General features: G+C 41.7%; 1 protein-coding gene across 1 annotated transcript in view; it reads left to right on the top strand.

Annotated features, from left to right (window-relative positions):
* The window catches only part of ift122 (intraflagellar transport 122 homolog (Chlamydomonas)), a 44,267-nt gene extending 25,136 nt beyond the window's left edge, over positions 1–19,131 (top strand). The window contains exons 8-22 of the mRNA XM_042762987.1: positions 1,370–1,510; positions 1,596–1,649; positions 12,029–12,190; positions 12,350–12,516; positions 13,877–14,044; positions 14,457–14,563; positions 15,189–15,329; positions 15,518–15,615; positions 16,563–16,663; positions 17,365–17,530; positions 17,602–17,713; positions 17,914–18,039; positions 18,318–18,394; positions 18,494–18,658; positions 18,793–19,131. Coding sequence (XP_042618921.1) covers positions 1,370–1,510; positions 1,596–1,649; positions 12,029–12,190; positions 12,350–12,516; positions 13,877–14,044; positions 14,457–14,563; positions 15,189–15,329; positions 15,518–15,615; positions 16,563–16,663; positions 17,365–17,530; positions 17,602–17,713; positions 17,914–18,039; positions 18,318–18,394; positions 18,494–18,658; positions 18,793–18,879 — 1,872 coding nt within the window. The 3' untranslated portion in view covers positions 18,880–19,131. The remainder of the gene's footprint in view (positions 1–1,369; positions 1,511–1,595; positions 1,650–12,028; positions 12,191–12,349; positions 12,517–13,876; positions 14,045–14,456; positions 14,564–15,188; positions 15,330–15,517; positions 15,616–16,562; positions 16,664–17,364; positions 17,531–17,601; positions 17,714–17,913; positions 18,040–18,317; positions 18,395–18,493; positions 18,659–18,792) is intronic.
* Positions 19,132–20,744: the final 1,613 nt, after the last annotated feature.

Here is a 20,744-nt window from a genome sequence, read left to right as displayed (position 1 = left end):
GTTTGATATAATATTTCGTTTCATTGTATTGTAGGCTGTATACACATTTCCCTGAACTACATTTCTGTAGCTATTAATATGTTTAAAAGAAAATGAAAGGAGGCAGTGTTTGATATCATATTTCGTCTTACTGTAAATATACAGTGAGGAACTGCAGTAGCCAAGGCGAGCTGACTGATGTTATCAAGTACACTGCTGTTTGCAGAATTACTGGACTTGTGTCCCGTCCGCTGGAGATCACACTCCCGAGTCGAACTCACAAAGACCAACTACCGAGGATGCAAGTCTGAAATTTGCGTACATTGTATTGAGAAACACGCGCAGACCTACGTCACCAGACTATAAGCCTAATCTTCACGGTACTTCAGACCGCAGTGGAAACACAGAAAGCAACAGGTCTGGGGGGAAAAGTTCCTGGTACAATTGTTCCGGGTAATTTTGGTAGAAATGCGGCTGTACACATATACATTTTCCTTAAATCATGATTCTGATTGGCTGTCAATGTTTTTATCGTTCATCGGCTGGAAAAAATTGTTCTGAAAGTGATTTCAACGATATTGTTTCTCTGTGCCTTTATCGTTATAGCTGCTATTCTTTAATACTGAGAACCATTTTTAGAACTATATCTTTATGGTTATCTTTATAGTTATCATCCTTGGTGTGAACAGGCCTTAATTCAGGCACCAATTAATGTTCTCAGGGACTCGTTATGATACGTCACCCAGCCTCACATCAGCCAATAAGATTAGGCATGTTTTCAAACGTGCTTCAGACACTGGTGCTGCAGAAGTGTTTAGGTCCTTGCACACAGAGTCTGACATTTTTGCATGTTAAAAGAAATAAATCACGTTTACACACTGCCTCCGAAACTTTCATCTGTCATAAAAAAAATTTGATCGGGTTCTCTCCTTCCTCTCTAGGCAATCTTAGGATTGGATGGACCCAATATTTCCTCTCTTTTTCTCTTTTTAAGAAGAGAGGGGACAACAAAATCCTCCTCACTTTTTTTTTCGCAACAGATTATTTAATACGCATTTGGCTCATTGTGCAGGACCTTTAACAGCGTAACACAGTATCTCACTCCCTTCTCAGGGAACCGGGTTGTGAGAGGTTTGAAAACATTGTCATTACAGCACAAGTACCAAAATATCTTCTCCTACATGGGACACATCTGAATTTTGTCTTAGACATTTGGTGGCCTTTGAGTCAGAAGGTTGAGAAGCACTGCGAAAGCTGTATGTCACTCAGTAACATGACTTTGGCACATGCTTTTTAATTGAATGTATTTTTCTGTTTCATCCTCTTGGACATACTTAGAGCCATCTACACTTCTGGTTTAGCTGATTGTCCTTCTGGTTGATCTCTGCAGTCTGCGCCGATGTATCAGTACCTGGAGCGGCGCATGTTTCAGGAGGCCTATCAGATCGCCTGTCTGGGAGTGACAGATAATGACTGGAAGGATCTGGCCACAGAGGCTCTGGAGGGACTCGATTTCCACACCGCCAAGAAAGTGAGGCACACACCCACTGCTTTACTCTGTCACCATATCTTTAAAACGTTTCAGCATATATTTGTCTTTTTGTCACTCTCATCAGGCGTTCATCAGGGTTCGAGATCTGCGCTATCTGGAGCTCATTAACAGCATTGAAGTAAGACCTCATTTTCCGGCACACACATGCATCATGTTACTCTTCATCTCATCTGATTCTTCAGTTAGAGCTCAATTTCAGCCCAACAGATGATTTTAAATAAAAAGAAAAATAATAAAATCATTCTAGTTTTATAGTACAGACTTGTACTGTTTAAAAACATTCAGGGATGTGATTTGATTCTGTATTTATAAAGATTTTTGTTTTTTTCTAATCTGAGAAATGCTAAACAAACTGAAAATGCTGTTAGCAAATACATTTATTTCATGCTTGGATCACTTCTGACAACACTGCAAGAGCCCTTAACATCCCAGCCAGAGCTGCCAAGTGATTTTTTGGCTGTGATTTCATTAAATGAATATATCGTCTGACGGAGTGTTTCAGAGTGAAGCTGTGAGCAGCTCCTGATCTGCTCCAAACAAACTCCATCTCTGCATGGACTGTGCATTTAAAAACACACCACCCACATTATAATGAGAATGGTTCATAAATCTGTTAGCGGTGTCTCATTTAGCAGGCTGTGCCCTTCGCATTCACCTCATTTCAGGGAAGTAACCATTATAAAACTGACTGTTATTCCTTGTGAGGCATAAATTACTGTCATTTCTTTCTTTGGAATGTAATCATCACTACAGTGATGTATGTGACTGACCTCCATAGAGCTTTTGCACATTGTTTTCCTAAGAATCAAACAATCATTTTCAGTTAGATATGTGTTTAAATGATCATATTGTATTGTTTTGTTAAACAGACACTAGCTGCTCTTAGTGCTGCTGCTAGAAGCAGCTGTTTTTCCCAAACATCTCTGTTTAGTTAGTAAGTAACTGTAAGGGGACAGAAAGTAGTTTATACAGTATAAAAACAATTACACCCTTGTAATGAACCCATAAAACATGGAAACCAGTGTGTGTGAGTGTGTGTGTGTGTGAGTGTGTGTGTGTGTGTGTGTGTGTGAGTGAGTGTGTGTGTATTATAATGAAATCATTGCCCCTCCCTGTGGATTTCAGATGTGCAAAACTAAATGACACACACACACACACACACACACACACACACACACACACACACACACACACACACAGTCTTATCCACCCGGAGGCACCAGAAATTCAATAGTTCATTCTTTCCATTAAGAACTGCAGACATCAAAAGCATTTCTGAACACAAACTTTCCTTCCCAGAAACCAAGCCACCCTTATCACACACACACACACACACACACACACACACACACCACACACACTCTCACTCACTTCACTCACTCTCTCTCTCTCTCTCTCTCTCTCTCTGCTCTCTCGCCACAAACCACACACACACACACACACACACACACCGCTCCTCTCTCTATCTCTCTCTCTCTCACACACACACACACACACACTCACTCACTCAATTCAATTCAATTCAATTCAAATGAGCTTTATTGGCATGACTTGTACAGTATTGCCAAAGCATTGGCCATAGGCAGTGAACAAATAATCAATAAAATCAATCAGTAAACAAATGCATGAATACATTTATAAATCAATAAATAAAAATAACAACAAATTAAAATCAAATAAAAAATAAAAAAAACACACTTGTGTGTATTTGTCTCAACATTCAGACTTTAGTTTTGTCCACTGGCTGACTCTCGTAGTTTGTGGCAGGCTGTTACATACTTTGCTGCTGTTGTGATTGAATGTTTTCTCCCAAAATATGATTTAATTTCTCTGAATTTGGTAATGCCATAAAATGTGGTTCTAGTTGTTGGAATCTGGTGAAATTAGTGTGATCTAATGCTGTGATAGTGATCACAGTGAATGAGGAAGTGTTCTTCTGTCTCCAGCTCTCTCTGAGAGCACAGTGAACACAGTCTCTGCTCTCTCGGCTGCCATCTCTGCCTGTGCCGTCCTCTCTCTACAGCCAGACGGTGATCACTCAGTCTATATCTGCTTAGGGTCTTTCTCAATTTATGCTCTTTCACACAGCTCAGGTATTCTTGCTGGTTTATACTCTCTCTTCAGCTTTAAATAGAGTTCCATCTTCTTTTGTGATTTAGTAGCATCTTTCCAATAGGTGATGTAATTTTGTTTTGTGTATTTTTATAATTTGGTTTGGCCAGATGGTGCTGTGCTGGACTGGCTGTAGTTTGAGCATCAGCTGTGAGAGTGCGCTCCGGGTGCCGGTTCTGCTCCTGACCTGACCGCAGGGCTTCAGCCTGGTATGAGCTCGGCTCGCTGCGCTTCAGGTGATGGTAGAAACTTCACAGCTCTTTTCTGGATACTGATCAATAAGGGGTATTGTCCTAATTCAGCTCTGCACGAGTTGTTTGGCGTTGCTCTGTTTACTTTTAGGATGTTTTTACAAATTTGTGTATGCAGAGTTTCGATTTCCTCCTTTTCCCATTTAGAGAAATCTTGGGTTTTTAGAGGTCCCCATATCTCGCTGGCCATACAGAGCAATTGGGTTCAATTATTGCTTTTAGGAGGATTTTTAGCCAGGTTTGAATTGGAATTTCATGTCGAATAGTATTTTTAATCATCATAGAAGACTCTCAGTGCTTTTGCCTTCAGTTCATTCACAGCCAGATTGAAGTTCCCTGTTGAACTCAGTTTTAATCCCAGATATGTGTATTCCTGGGTGTGTTGGAGGACTTGGTTTCCCTGCTCGAAAGATGTATTTATTTTCCCTACATCTGGATCTATTTTGAAAAAAATCATTATTTTAGTTTTTGCGAGGTTAATTTTGAGAGCCCACGTATGACTGAATGTCTCTTCTACGACGTCGAGGAGCTGCTGTAGTCCTCTTTTGTTTTTGACAGAATGACTAAATCATCTGCGAAGAGGAGACATTTAACTTCTGATTCCGTCAGGGTTGGGCCGGGGGCAGTAGAATTATTTAAAGGCTTTGGCTAATTCGTTTATATATATGTTAAATAGAGTGGGGCTCAGTGGGCAAACCTTGTCTGACTCCTCGTTGTTGGGAGAAAAAAATTCTGTTCGTTTATTTCCAATTTTTTACAGCACACGCATTGTTTTTATACATGGTGCTGATTAAATCAAAGGTTTTCCCTCCAATCCCATTTTCCAGTAGTTTTAGGAAGAGTCCTTCGTGCCAGATCGAATCGAAAGCCTTCTCAAAGTCAATAAAGCAAGCAAAGATTTTGGATTTATTTTGGTATACATGTCTATCAATGATTGTGTGGAGGGTGTAGATGTGGTCCGACGTTCTGGTGTTTGGGCAGAAATCCAATTTGACTTTTGTCCAGGATTTTGTGGGTTTTGAGAAAGTTTTGCAATCTTGTATTAATAATCGAACAGAATATTTTCCCCAGGTTGCTATTGACACATATGCCTCTGTAATTGTTTGGCTCATATTTGTCTCCTTGTTTAAAAGATTGGTGTAATTAGGCCTTGGTTCCAGGTGTCGGGGAAATATCCTACTCTCAAAACAAAGTTGAATAACTTTGATTATTGCGGTTTTGAATTGGTCATTGGTGTATTTGATCATTTCGTTCAGTATTTCCATCAATGCCACATGCCTTGTTGGGTTTTAGTGCATGTAGTCTGTCTGTCAGCTCATTCACTGTGATTGGGAAATCCAGGGGGTTCTGATTGTCTTTAATGTTTTCTTTTAGGATTTCTAATTTGGTTTTTAATTCATTTCGAGCAGGATTTGTTTCAGTTGTTTTGTACAGATTTTCAAAGTGTGTCCTCCAAATGTTCCCCGTTTTGAATGACCAGGTCTTCCTGTTGTGGCCTATAGAGCGTGTTCCAGTTGTTCCCAGAAGTTACTGGTATTTATTGACTCCTCCATTGCTTGAAATAATTGTTCTGTGTGTTCTTCCTTTTTTACTCGTAGCGTTTGTTTGTACAGTCTAAGGGCTTCGTGATATTGATGGTGGAGCTCTTCATTGTCAGGATCTCTGTGTTTTTGATTTGAAAGATTTCGTACTGTTTGTTCGGATATTTTTGCACTCACTGTCAAACCACATTTCTTTGGGTGTTTTTTGGTTTCCTTTTTGAAGATTTATTTTTCAAATTGCACATGGATGCTGATTGGTGGAATATTTTGGTAATGTCACTAAGTGCCAGATTTATTCCTAATTTTATTTTGTGAATATGTGTTCAATATAAATTTTTCCAATAATAAATTTGATCGTTTGACTTTCTATTGCATTTTGATAATTTTCTGTGCTGTTATTGGTCCACTTTGTAGGGTGGTTGCAGCTTCAGTAAGTGAAGGGCTGTCTGTGTGTGATTCATTGCTATGAGTTCGTCTTAAATATAGTGTAATGTTAGAGTGGTCTGACAGAGGTGTTTGAGGACTGACTGTGAATGCCCTGAGATGCACTGGGTCAAATGTCTGTGATTGAAGTAATCTACAGTACTGTTGCCCAAGAAAGAATTAAATGTGTAACAACCGAAAGAGTCTCCCCCGTATGTGGGAACCGTTCACTATGTACAGGCCCAGTGACCCGACAGAGCTCTAGAAGGCTTTTCCCACTTTTGTTTGTTAATTTGTCATAATTGTTTCTTAGCTGGTATGAGGGCAAGAGAGTGGCTGGTGTTTGTGATATATTTGTCTCCCTGTGTGTTGACAAAGTCTGGTTCATTTCCAGTTCTGGCATTTAGATCGCCACACATTAACACATTCCCTTTAGTCTGGAAATGGCTAATCTCGTCCTGCAGGATGGAGAAGGTTTCTTCGCTGTAATAGGGGGACTCAGCTGGGGGAAGGTATATAGCACACAGAATATGGGACGCTCTGTGGAGGAGACAATGTCTTTTTGGATTTTTAACCAAATGTTAAATTTTCCCGATTTGTATAGCTGTGATTGAGTCTATGAGGTGTGCTCTATACCATATCAAGCATTCCCCCCTGACTCTCTGCCCTGAGTCACCCCTCTTAGTTTCGTCGATGGTAGAACTATTTCCCTAAATCCAATTGGACAGCCAGTGGACAAATCTCTAACATTCCATGTTTCCTGTAGTATTATAATGTCAGAATTCTCAATTTCTTTTTTAAAGTCTGAATGTTGGCTCTTGATACCAAAAACAGAGGACCTCAGTCCTTGAATATTCCAACATGTGACTTTCAGGGAATATGAGCTCATTAAATGATCACATTTGTTATTTCAAAACAAGACAGACATCAGTATATTGAATGACAAATCAAGAAGAATATATAAATATTATGATCCAATAAAATAAGTTAAATGTAAAAACTTAGTAAAGAAAAATATACAAAGATATCAAATATATACATATATATCATATTACACATATATATATATATATACATACCTATATACATATAATATACATACACATACACATATACATACACACACACATACATAGTTTTTTTTTTTTTCAAGAAGTATAAATAATATGATGTTTCTAAACATCTGAATAATCTAAAAAAAAAAAAAAACATTTGTAACATGCATAGTTTTTCTTTTTTTTTTTCAGAAAATAAATAAAAGGTGTCTACAGTTCATTTAAAATAAGTAGAAATAAAACACATTTTCACACACAACACACACACACACACATACATTTTATTTTCTTTACTCTTTTTTTTTTTCAATCTCAAAAATCTTTTTTTTTTTTTTTTTTGTTTGTTGTTGTTGTGAGTCACTAACCCATGAGGGTGTGAGCACAGCAGAGTCAGCATGTGCTGGATGTTGGTGAGGTCTCTGCAGGGTGATGGGGCCGGCTGGCTGTGGGCTGTGCTGGGGCTGCAGGGGGGAGTCAGTGATCTGCTGGCTGCTTCAGCGTAGCTCCGGCTGCACGCCGGCTGCTGATGTTCCTGTGGATGAGAAGGTGAGGGGGGCTTCAGGCCTGTTCATGCGGTGTTTTCCGGGGAGGAACACAGAACCTGTCGTGGGCTTCCTCCGGTCAGAGGTGAAGTGGTGGAGGGGGTGGTGTCCCTGCAGTAGCTCTGGTGGGGTGTCCATGAGGTCGCTGCGGTGTGTGCTGGAGCTGTCGGTTGAGTGCGATTGTCCTTCAGGGTTTGGCAAAGATGCGGACTGCCCTTCTGTGGAGGTGGACGTGGTCATACAGGCTGCTGAGATTCAGTGTGGGGTGCTGAACCAGGTGTACGTTGGGCTTTAGGGCACAGTCTCTGGATACTCTAGCATTTATACGCCTGATGGTGTCCTGGTGGAAGTCCGAGCGCAATAGCAGGGTGGAGAGGATGATTTTGGAGTTGGGGAAGTTGGAGGATGCCTTCTCAGTCACATTAATGAGAGCTGTTGCTACTCTCTCTCGCTGAGCTCGGAGGTCGTTAGTGCCGGTGTGGATGATGATGTGGCTGGGGGAACCCAGCTGCTCTTCACACAAGAGCTCCAGGGCACTCTGTGTTTGGGCACCATATTTTTTGGACGTTTTTTTCTGGGAAAAAAAAAAGTCTCTTTTCATCGATGAAAACTTGCCATTGGAGTCCATGAGGAGTATAATGTGAGGCTGTGATTGACTGTAGGAGTCTGCTGGAGAAGTCTCTGAGCTCGCTGGAGAAGGAGTCTCCTCTGAGCTCTGCTGTTTCTCCTCTCTGTGTCGCCTGCTTCTCCACAGCTGACCGTTGTATATATGTGGGACTCTCTGTCCTCTCTCAGCTTTCTCATCTCTTCCCTCATTACAGACAGCTGACTGCTGTACTCTTCTCCCGTGTTTTTTCATTTCTTGTGTTTCTTTCTTAAGCATTTCTATTCTTTCCTGTACTCCGCTTCTTTCTGTGTTGGATCAGTCTCCTTCACTACTCTATGCATGTCCTCTCTCAGCTGCACCAGCTCCAGCTCCATCTCCCTGAACTTCTCCTTCATGTCACTGATGATGCTGTGTAGAAGGGAGATCTCCTCACTGTCGTCTCTGGACTGATGGCTGGAGGTCGAGGGCTCTTCTGCACACTTTTGTGTATTAGGGCTGATCTTGTTCAGTTGAGCTTTTTCTTTAATTTGCAGGAAATCCTTTTCAAATTGTTTCAGCTTCCCCTGAATCATTACAGTCCCATTTTTATATAGGTTGGCTGTTATCATAACATCTGAATCTGAATCCTCCCCTTCCTTAATCTGTAGTTTCCATCCATTACTGATGCCCTTTCTAATTACTGTGGGGTAATGATGTCTGATTGCTGAGTGCCAGGCTTCAGGGTCTTCTGTGTGGAATATGATGTTACTGACCTCTCCATTCCTGTATAGGTATGAGTACAGGGTTTCTGGACTGTCCTTCAGGAGCTGATCTTTATGTTTCTTCTTTAGGATCTCATGGTAGCTTTGGATGGGTATGTTATAGGGATTGATTCTGTCATTTTTCAAATATTCCTGACAGTTGCTAGCAGTTTGTTTGTGGTTGTTGTGGTTGTTGTTGTTTTATGAATGTTTATATCTACTGCAGTCAACACATTATATTGTAGCTTAATTAAATCACCGTTTTTGGGCAAATCTTTCTCCAGAAACAAAGGTGGTTGATTGTTGATTGTCCAGATATTGTAGATATTTTGTGTACTCACTCGGCGTTCCTCTTTTCCTCTCTCTCTCGTGGTAGTTGTGGGACCTTTAAGCCTCTCTGTCAGTTGGTTGTCTGCTAGTTGTCTTCTGCAGATTTTTTCTTGGTTGACTCAATGTTCTTTTGTAGTTAATATGTTGCAGAAGGTCTTAATTTATATAATTTTATAAAAACTGATTGTCTGTCTTGTCCTAAAACAACATTTGTAAAAGCAAAAAACAAAAAAGCAGGAGCCTCATTTTCATGCTGCTGCTGCTGCTGTTGAAAGTCTGTCTCTCTCACTCTCTCTCTCTCACACACACACACACACACACACACACACACACAAAACCACTCTCACACTCTCTCATCTCTCTCTCAATGCTCTCTCTCTCTCTCTCTCACACACACACACACACACACACTCACACTCTCTCTCTCTCTCACCTCTCACCCCCTCTCTCTCTCTCTCTCTCTCACACACTACACACACACACACACCCACACTCTCTCCTCACTCTCTCGCTCTCTCTAACTCTCTCACTCTCTCTCTCTCTCTCTCACCCCACACACACACAAACCACCCACACACTCTCTCTCTCTCTCTCTCTCTCTCTCACTCTCTCTCTCTCACACAACACACACACACACACTCTCACACTCACTCTCTCCCTCACGCTCTCTCTCTCACACACACTTCACCCACACACACCACACACCACACACACTCTCACGCTCTCTCTCTCTCTCTCTCACTCTCTCTCACCACACACACAACAACTCACACACACACACACACCTCTGCTCACACACTCTCACCTCACACTCTCTCTCTCTCTCCTCTCTCTCTCTCTCTCACACACACACACACACACACACACACACACAGTCACTCACACTCTCTCTCTCTCTCTCTCTCTCTCACACACACACACACACACATTTCACATTTTAACAATTTAAGTCCACTTAAAAGAAATAATCTACAGGGACATAAATCTTATAGATGCCGTAGACACACAGACATTCACACTCACACATATATATCATTCATATTTAAAGGAACAGTTCACATTCTGCTATCACGTTTACATTTTACATTTAGTCATTTTGCAGACGCTTTTATCCAAAGCGACTTAAAATTGGGGGATACATAATAGTGATTCTTCTTAAAGAGGCACACAGACACAGAAAGTGCTCATACTATCAAGTTTCAGGCATTGTTCAAATAAGTACAACCTAGAAAGAGAAGGAATAAATAAAGAGAATGATTTTTTTTATGATGAAGTAAAGTAGCATTGAAAGAGATGAGTTTTCAGCTGTCACTTGAAAATTGTCAGGGATTCAGAATTCCGGATAGGGGTTTGAAGATCATTCCACCAGCCAGGAATGGTGAACGAGAATGTTCTGGAAAGTGATTTTGAGCCTCTCTGTGATGGTACCATGAGGCATCGCTCACTAGCGGATCTCAGACTTCTGGAGGGGATATAGATTTGTAGTAGTGAGTGGAAGTAGGCAGGGTGCTGAGCCTGTGGCTGTTTCTATATGCAAGCATCAGTGTCTTGAACTTGATGCAAAGCCATGCAAGGAGATAAAGAGAGGTGTAACATGGGCTCTTTTGGGTTCATTGAAGACCAGTCGTGCCTCTGCATTCTGAATCATTTGTAGAGGTTTGATTGTGCTTGATGAATGTCCAGCCAGAAGAGCACTGCATTAGTCCAGCCTAGAAATGACAAGGGCCTGGACAAGAAGTTGTGCAGCATGCTCCGTTAGAAAGGGCCTGATCTTTCTGATGTTGTGCAATGCAAACCTGCAAGATTGACCAGTCTTTGCAATGTAGTCTTTGAAGGTCAGATGGTCATCAAAGATTACACCCAAGATTTCTGACCGAACTTGATGGAGTAATTGTAGAAGAACCTAGCTGGATGGAGAAATCATACTGTTGAGTGGAGAGGCAGGGAAGACAAGAAGCTCAGTCTTTGTCAGGTTGAGCTGTATGTGATATTCTTTCATCCATGCTGAGATGTCCGCCAGGCAGCCTGAGATCCATGCAGCTACCGTTGGATCATCTGGCTGAAATGAGAGATAATGAGAGAGCTGTGTGTTATCAGTATAGCAATTGTAGGAGAAGCCATGTGCCTGTATGATGGGACCCAGTGATGTAGTGTATATGTAGAAGAGGATTGGTCCAAGAACTGATCCCTGAGGAACCCCAGTGACCAGTTGATGTGCTTTGGATACCTCCCCTCCCCAGGCCACCCCAAAAAGACCTACCAGTGAGATAGAATTCAAACCAGCGAAGTGCAATCCCTGTGATGCCCAGTGATGAGAGGGCAGACAGGAGGATCTGATGACTGACAGTGTCAAAAGCAGCAGATAGATCCAGCAGAATAAGAACTGATGATTTGAAATCAACTTTTGCAATCCACTGGGCTTCCGTTACTGACAGTATTGCAGTCTCAGTTGAATAATCACTCCTGAAACCTGACTGATTCATTACTCTTTCCAAACCTGGCTGTTTCTTTTATACAACATGATAGGAAATGTTTTAACAGCAGAAATTTCAGACACATTATCTGTACAGTGTAATGAGCAGTGACCTTCATGCTGCAAAAAGAACAAAAGCAGTTCATGCAACTCCCCCATGAGGAAAATTTATAACATGTACTAGATGATGTTTTCTGTGAGGGTTGTGTTTAGGGGATAGAAAATACAGTTTGTAAAGTATAAAACCATTTTGTGTATGTAAAGTCCCCATAAAACATGGAAAACCAACATGTTTTGGTAGTGTATTTGTTTTTGTGTGGAGTTTTGTATGCTGGTGTGTGTGGGAATGGTCTGTGCTGATCAGACGTGTCTGGATGTCAAACACTACTTCTGTGCGTCTTACTGTACGTGTGTTTTGTGCAGGAGAGGAAGAAGAGGGGTGAGAGTAATAACCAGCTCTTCCTGGCTGATGTTTACGCCTATCAGGGCAAGTTCCACGAGGCCGCCAAACTCTACAGGAAAACCGGCCATGACAGCCGAGCACTCAGCATGTACACAGACCTGCGCATGTTTGAGTACGCTAAGGTGTGTGTGTGTGTGTGTGTGTGCCCTCACTGCTGCACTTTATACTGCCCACCTAGACAGGAAGAGAACGGCTGTCTGACTTTAATGCATACAGACAATTGTACAGAAAACACAGAAAAAATATCTTTCTATCTTTCCAAAAATGTGTTTGTGATGAAGGACTTCCTGGGGTCAGCAGACCCCAAGGACACTAAGCTGCTGATGAAGAAGCAGGCCGACTGGGCCAAGAACAGTAAAGAGCCTCGAGCGGCTGCGGACATGTACCTGACTGCAGGAGAACACATGAAAGCCATCGAGATCATCGGAGAACACGGCTGGATGGACATGTGAGCCACACACACACACACACACACACACACACACACACACACACACACACACACACACACACACACACACACACACACACACACAACTGGTGTTAAACTGAAAGTGTCACAGCTGCATGTCAGTGACATAGTTATCTACTAGGTAAAAGAACCTGCGAGAACCTGATGATATCCTTGCAAAACATTTTGCAGTGTTTACATTAGAGCATAACAAATTAATCATTTAAAGATTGCGATCTCAGTTCAAACACCCACATGATCTTATTCCTGAATGACAAAGATTCAGTTATGTCTATTATGACTTTCACATCGCGAGCGTCAGAGGAGCGTGAGAAGCACGTTCTGTCGCCGCCCATGTTAATGCATCATTCACGCTGCTGCTGATCCAGAAAGAGCACACATTATTACTTCTGTGTTACAGACATTTAAGCAACAAGTACTGGGATAAAAGTTTTCAGTTTGGGTATAAACACTTCTTCTCTACAGTAGCGATCAAGCGAAAGTATCTTCATGTGTGTATGTAGTGTAACGCTAATCCTCTTCCAGCAGGTGCAACAACTGCCCGTTAAAAAAAGGATTTGTCATTGAATCGTTCATCCAGTAGTGAAACACGTCTTTTATGAATTCAGACACTGACTCCTTCATTGATTTCTTTTTTTATTATTATTTAATTTTGTTCAAATTAATATATATTTTTAAGCAATGAACATTTTGTCAGAACCACTAGTAAATTAGGTTATTTTGTTTAGTTTTCTAATATCTTTTTCTTCAGAATTGAGAAAATCGTGATCTCTATTTATATATATAAACATGATTCTCAATTTATCCAGAATCGTGCAACTCTAGTTTACATGTTGTTTATTGCTGCATAAAATTAAAATAGAAGTTTAATTTCATAAAGTACAAATTGATTTCAAAATGCACCTACATTTTTTGCATTTTGTGTTTTTCAGTTGAATAAAAGACTATTTTTCCCTATATTTTCTTTAAAAATGAGAAAAAATCTTTAAAAATTCTCTAAAAATCTCGTCTCGTCTCGTCTCGTTCTCAGACCTGCATTCTCGTCTCGTGTCTCGTCTCATCTCGTCTCGTGGGATAAGTGTCTCGTCACACCACTATAACCTACCATGGCCTGATGGTTAGCAGACATCTTCCACATATGCTTTGAGTCATGGTCACATATGGAAGACCTGCATCATGTCCTGATCTCCTGTTCCATCTATTTTTCTAATACAAGGAAGACGAGAAATGTAAAAACGGAAAAGAATATCTGGTTAACGAGATACAGATATGCATTATGACATATGCACATACGGACTGACATGAATCACGATGGTCATCCTCTGTCTGTGTGTAGGTTGATAGACTTGGCCCGCAAGCTGGATAAAGCAGAGAGGGAGCCGCTGTCCAGATGTGCCGTGTTCTTTAAGAAGTTCAATCATCACGGCTATGCTGCTGAGATTTATAATAAAATGGGCGATCTGAAGGCGCTGGTGCAGCTGCATGTGGACGCTAGACACTGGAACTAGACGATAAAACTGCGACCAGCTTACATAAAACAGCTTAAACATTACATACAGCACTTAACCAGGCTGTTTAGTGATGGGATAGCTAGCGGATTACATATAAAGGACCAATCAGCTTGTGCCATCCAGAGTCACATGACTGGAAGATATATATTATCGTTCAGCAGTAAGCCTCATATATAAGCCATAATAGATGAAATAATGGCTCTGTTGGCTGTAAATGATCAGAAGTTGTCAGTAGAGCGGTTGTGATGAGCTGTTGTGCTCCTCACATCTTCAGCAAATGCAAACACACTAGCAGTTTGTTTCTGTGGTCAGTGAGACGCTGCCGCACATGTGACTGTTTTCTAAACATTGTCAAAAGTGAAGTATACAGGACATTTATCAAGTGACTGACGGACCGGTGTTGTTTCAGGCCTTCTCTCTAGTGGAGAAACACTCTCAGTTCAGAGATGACGTCTATGTCCCGTATGCTCAGTGGCTGGCTGAACACGACCGCTTCGAGGAGGCCCAGAGAGGTCAGTCAAACACACCCTTCACATGCAGGACCGGAGACAGTGTGCGTCTGCATTCTGCTTTAGCGTGCGTTACAGCGCAGCAGCATTAGATTAGAACAGCGATTAACTTACTGTACAATAATCTGTTCAGGATGTGCATTCTCCCGTTCAGTTTCCAGCATCCAGTAATATAATCACACATGTCTTGTTGGGAGCTTTCAGAGTATACATTTATTTGTCATTTTAACTGTAAATGTGGAAGTCCTTCAAAGATTTATCATCCTGTTGCGCCCTCTACAGGACCAGCGACTAGTCGACGTCAAGCTAAAAGCGTCATGACAGAGTAGTCTGTGCTATCCCTACTGCAGGACAACATTTAACCACTGGCTCGTGGCTTTTGAGGAAGAAATACTAACCTGCAGAAAAGCATATATATGTTATATATTATTGTATATGTTATAAAATTAGTTTCAGTTCCGATTCTTGGTGGCTCTTAATCTGGAAATGCGTGGCACTGATCAGACACACGTACATTTCTGAACACTTTCACACGCTTGTGTAACCTTTTATCCTAAAACAGCTTCACGTCTATGTTGAATCTGGTCAGTTGATGGCGCTGTCGTTTGCATCTGTTGATATTGTTCAGCCTTCCACAAAGCCGGGCGTCAGGCGGAGGCCGTGCGAGTGCTGGAGCAGCTTACCCATAATGCCGTGGTGGAGAGCAGGTTTAACGACGCCTCGTACTACTACTGGATGCTGTCCATGCAGTGCCTCGACATCGCCAGAGGTCTCTGTTAGTATATGCCTGATTCTTTGCTGTACTTTGATGAAATGAAGAGGTCTGAGATGCTTGATAAATCCTGTTTTTTTTTTGTTTGTTTTTTTTGTGAAAAACCAATTTTGTGTTTAGTGAGAAAGCAACTGAAATATGTTTGGATGAATGTGAATATATGTATATATATATTTCTTCTCTAGATAACACAGAGAAGAAGGAGGAGATGCTGAAGAAGTTTCACAGTTTCCAGCACTTGGCTGAGCTGTATCACGTCTATCATTCTGTCCATCGCTACATGGTAGGTGTGAGGCGTGTTAACGAGTGATATCTCTGTGTCGGGGACTGAGCTCACAGAGATCAGGTCCAGTGTGTGCAGCACTCATTATTCTAGTGCAGGCATATACTCTGCTTGGTTCCACCGGACCGCCAGACATAATGGCAACGGCACCATTTAACCATTTCTAAATAAAGTGAGCAACGCTTCAAAACAACGGAGCGCTTCACACCACAAGCACTCAGGGCCATTTATTCTAATGATCTTTTATCCTCTAATATCTCTTTTATCTGGAGCCAAACACACTTCATTCAAACTCGTTGCGTGTGCGTTGCTTCTCTATAAAGACACTAAAGCACCATTAATTGCTGCAGATGACAGACAGAAGCAGAAACGCAGTGAACAGCACAACAGATCGAGACTTTAGCTAAAACACTGCAGAAAACAACAATGCTGCAAACAGAGTTATTTTTACCTCCTCTGACCACTCAAAGCAGGTTTGTGACGGGACATTATCTTTTCATCCACATTCAGCATTATTAATCAGTGTGTTAAGAGCATTCTAAAATAAACAGAATTGTTTAAACTGGGGATATTATTTGTAGATGGCAAGGAAAGACAATATAAACTTTAAAATCACTAGTCTGTTTTCTGCTCAAGATAAGAGTGTTTTGATTATGTTTGTTTTAAACAAAACAGAAAAAGCTCCAGTCTTCAAGAAGAAAACTCTGAACCCCTTACAGTATCTTTTCTGTCACATGGCCTTCTGCCTCACAAATGTATCTAAACGTAAAAAATAACAATAGTGTAAGGTGAGTATGTCTTTAACCTGGAAACCTTCATTTCTGTTGGACTAAAGTCTTGGATGTGTTGAACGTGTCTCAGAAGTGGACTGATGAATGGAGACGCAGCACCGTGTGTGAATATATCACAGATGTTCTGATTAACGTCAGGTGTGTTTGTTTTTTCAGTCTGAGCCCTTCAGCTCCAACATGCCAGAGATTCTCTTCAACATCTCCCGCTTCCTCTTCCACAACCTGACCAGAGACGCTCCTATGGGCATCTCCAAAGTGTATCCTCACTCGCTGCACACGCTCGCTTTCAGTCAGACACTCTCGCCGGTCATATATTAGAGTTGAGTTGGGCTGAAGTGTTGACAGAGGTGTGTGTGTGTGTGTGTGTGTGTGTGTGTGTGTGTGTGAGAATGTCTGGAAGTTAGAGTATGATCTGATCTGTCACTACATACAGTACTCAAACACACACACACACACACACACACACACACACACACACACAGCTGCTTATTTTGGGAAAGTTGAGTGTGGCTGTGGATGTGTTGTGACTCGCAGCAGCTCTCACCGGCTCTAGCCAGATATCTACTGTACATCAGCGGTGTGATGAAGTGTCATAGACATGCTCTTTTGTTTCAGTCCAGCTAGTCTGTTCAGTAATACTGATTACATCACACTGTTATGGTGCTCTTGCCTCCGTTCAGTGTAACTACATGAAAACAACAACCAGTACAAGCTTTATACGGTTCTGTTTGTTTTACCACGGAGGGAAAAATGTTGCATGTGTTTGGAACAAGTGTGTGAAATGATGATAGATTGGTCATTTTAGCGTTTGCTTTACATTAAAACTTGTATTGAGAACATACCTAAAGCAGATGTGAATTCCAAGATTTCCTGACATCCTCGTGATTGTGTTTGTGCTGAATGTGTGCTTGCTGAGGGATAAGATGCTGCTTGTTGCGGTCCTTGACGTGTGGATCAGGGACACGCTGTACGCTCTGGCGAAGCAGAGTAAACTCCTGGGAGCGTATAAAGTGGCACGGCACGCCTTCGAGAAGCTGCAGGGCCTGAAGATCCCGTCCCGCTATCAGGACAGCATGGAGCTCAGCTGCCTGACGGTGCGCTCCAAACCCTACCGTGACAGCGAGGTGCGTGACTCTGGCCTGTCTCACAGCGGCTCTGACAGAAGCCTGTTGCTCACTGGCTGTGTTTCCTGCAGGATTTGATCCCGATGTGTTACCGCTGCTCCACCAACAACCCGCTGCTGAATAACCAGGGCAACTCCTGCATCAACTGCAGACAGCCCTTCATATACTCGGCCTCCTCGTACGGTAAGCGCCTCACGCACCTGTCATCTTCTCTATAACTGCTGAAAAATCAGGAGTGCATGACTTTGTTCCTTTAGCTTGTGATGGACTAAAGGAAGAGTGGAGTATCAGAGGCCTGTTTGTTGATGTCAGCTGATGGTGTCTCCTACAGTTCTCTGGTGAAATGTTATGAAATTTCACCAGATTATGATGATTGTGTTCAGAGGTTCTGCCGCTGGTGGAGTTCTATCTGGAGGACGATATATCAGACGAGGAGGCCGTGTCTCTCATTGACCTGGAAGTGCCTCGTGTGCAGACGAACAGCAGCTGGCAGGAGATGAGCAGCGCCGGTAACATCTCAGTCACATTACAAACATTAAAAAAGCTGTGATGTTAGATATTAGTCAAAGTGTACATTTGTTTAGAGACCTACAACCTCATAATCAGAGGGGCTCGTCCTGCCATGTTCGGGTCTCTGGGCTCAGAGCACGCAGAGGACATACAGTAGGTACAGTGTGCTTAACTCTGTGTGTGTGTGTGTGTGTGTGTGTGTGTGTGTGTGTGTGTGTGTGTGTGTGTGTGTGTGTGTGTGTGTGTGTGTGTGTGTGTGTGTGTGTGTGTGTGTCAGAATCCCAGTGTCTGCGGATGGATGATGGGACTGAAGACCCAGAGGACGACCCGTTCACAGCCAAACTCAGCTTTGAGGTGAGAGGGCTCCCGGCCGCCTGCAGCTGTCGGTGTGTTGTGAGAGCAGAAGCTCCTCAGAGAGATGTGTGTGTGAGTGTGTTGTGCTGGTGTTTGCAGCAGGGCGGCCGTGCGTTCGTGCCGGTGCTGGTGAACCGTGCCGTGCTGAGGTCCATGTCCAGACGAGATGTTCTGATCAAGCGCTGGCCCAGACCCCTCAGCTGGCAGTACTACCGCTCTCTGCTGCCAGACGTCAGCATCACCATGTGCCCCTCCTGCTTCCAGGTACACACACACACACACACACACACACACACACACACACACACACACACACACACACACACACACACTGGTTCACACGCGCGGTGCTCTGTTCTACTGATGCGTGACTGTACCGTGTTGTGGTGTTTACACAGATGTTTCACAGTGAGGACTACGAGCTGCTGGTTCTTCAGCACAACTGCTGTCCGTACTGCCGCAGACCCATCGACGAGCCCAGCTGACCGTCCCTTCAGCTGTGTGTCAGTAGGACTGAGCTTTGATCATGACTGAGCGGCTAGAAGCTCCTCAGTGAATGCTAGCTCAGCACAGCGCTCTGATAGGATCAGCCGGATCAGCCGGCCAAGCTGATTACAGCACATGTGAGGACATACATACGCCTTATCACACTTAACACACACACACAGCTCTGTCCACTTCAACATGTTTGCTTGGATTCTGACAATTTAAATAAAGAGTAATATTAATGTCTCTAACATGTATTGTTGTAATATTTTCCTATCAGTAGAGCTGTCTTAAAAAATTATTAAAAAGTCTAAAATTTACTTAAAAAAGTCTTAAAAAGTCTTAAATTGTACAGCAAAGTCTTAATTATGATTTCAAGAGGTCTTAAATTTGGGGATGGAAAGACCAGAATTGCGATATGGCTGAATGTGACGATTAAACTTCAAAAGGCTAAAGTTAAGACACATTCAGAGTCTGGTGCTGCATGTACAGCTGTTAGCGGGGAAACAGTTCTGTTTCTACCTAACGCTCCACCTGCTGGCAGAATGAATGAGCATTTTCAGTACAACTGTTGTTTTGTTCAGAGATCAGAGCAATGCAAAAATCCACCCATGATTTTACCCTGCAAACACGCAGAGCTTTAAATGTGAACTGGTGGATCGATATGTGATGAGGTCTGCGAATCGTGCAATAATATCGCAATTGCTGCGAATCGTGCTATCGCAATTGTGTTGTTTTTAACTCATACTTAAAGATATGGGGCAAAATGTACGCATACGTTATGTGATGAAGGTTAGACTAGTGCGCGTGCGTTCTTTCACTGCGTGAATCAATCTGTTAAAATGCATTTAGAATTATCACATACTTAAAGATATGGGGCAAAATGTATATATTTATATAATTTCGTATAGTTATTATCACATGAAGAGTGCCGTTTTTTTTCCCCCAAAAGTCAGCATGATTAAAGAGAATTTTATATATTAAGAGACAGTTTTATAAACTAGAAGTTAATATTAAGAGACTTAAGTTTTAGACACCGTATTGCCTGTTTTTGCTCTGTTTTCTTCAACAAAAATAATTCCAAACACAACCACCGCGCTGGTTTTGCATCTCTGAGCAACACGAGGCGTTTCGTTTCTGAATGAATCGTAGATGTAGATGATTCGGTTCAAACGCAATGACTCACTTAACAGTGACTTGCTGCCACCTACTGGCAGTTTTGATTTTACATTTAAGGTACCTTTTCATTTTTAAAATAATTTCAAAAGTCAGTTTTCAGTGTTTTATGTTTTAAATATCAAAACATTATTTATGTATTCAAATGTAAAAGCATCAAAAAACAATTTCTAAAAACACCTAAACTCTGTTTCCTCTGTGGTTTCCTCTGCATCGCAAAGATCAGTTTTGTTGATGCTGATTTCATTTGCTTGGTAAAAGCACAAATCCAAGAATTTGACTCAAAAGATGGTGCACACTTTTAGAAAAAATAAGGTAAAAATGGCTATAAAACTTGTTGGAAATTATTAATTTGTATTATTGCTGTGAACTGACCACACAGAAGATGAAGAATGAAAAAAAAAATTCAGGAGTCAGCTGTCAGCACAATTAGAGAAAAGATATCAGCTCAGTAACACACTCTATAGCTAAATATTATCTAATTACCGTTATCGATAAAATCCCAGAAAATTATCGAGATATCATTTTTTGTCGATACCGCACACCCCTAATTTATGTTATTTAATTGATATCATATCAAATTAAATTAATATAATAATTAATTCTTTTGACTCATCCATTTTCTTAAAAATGGTTTAAAGGCTGAAATGTTAAGTTCAGCATTTTATAAAACGTTTTGTTTTTGTGA

This window comes from Cyprinus carpio, chromosome A8 (genome assembly GCF_018340385.1).
Source record: "Cyprinus carpio isolate SPL01 chromosome A8, ASM1834038v1, whole genome shotgun sequence".
NCBI lineage: Eukaryota > Metazoa > Chordata > Actinopteri > Cypriniformes > Cyprinidae > Cyprinus > Cyprinus carpio.
Note: the sequence above shows the minus strand (reverse complement) of the source record. Positions and strands in the feature narration are given on the sequence as shown.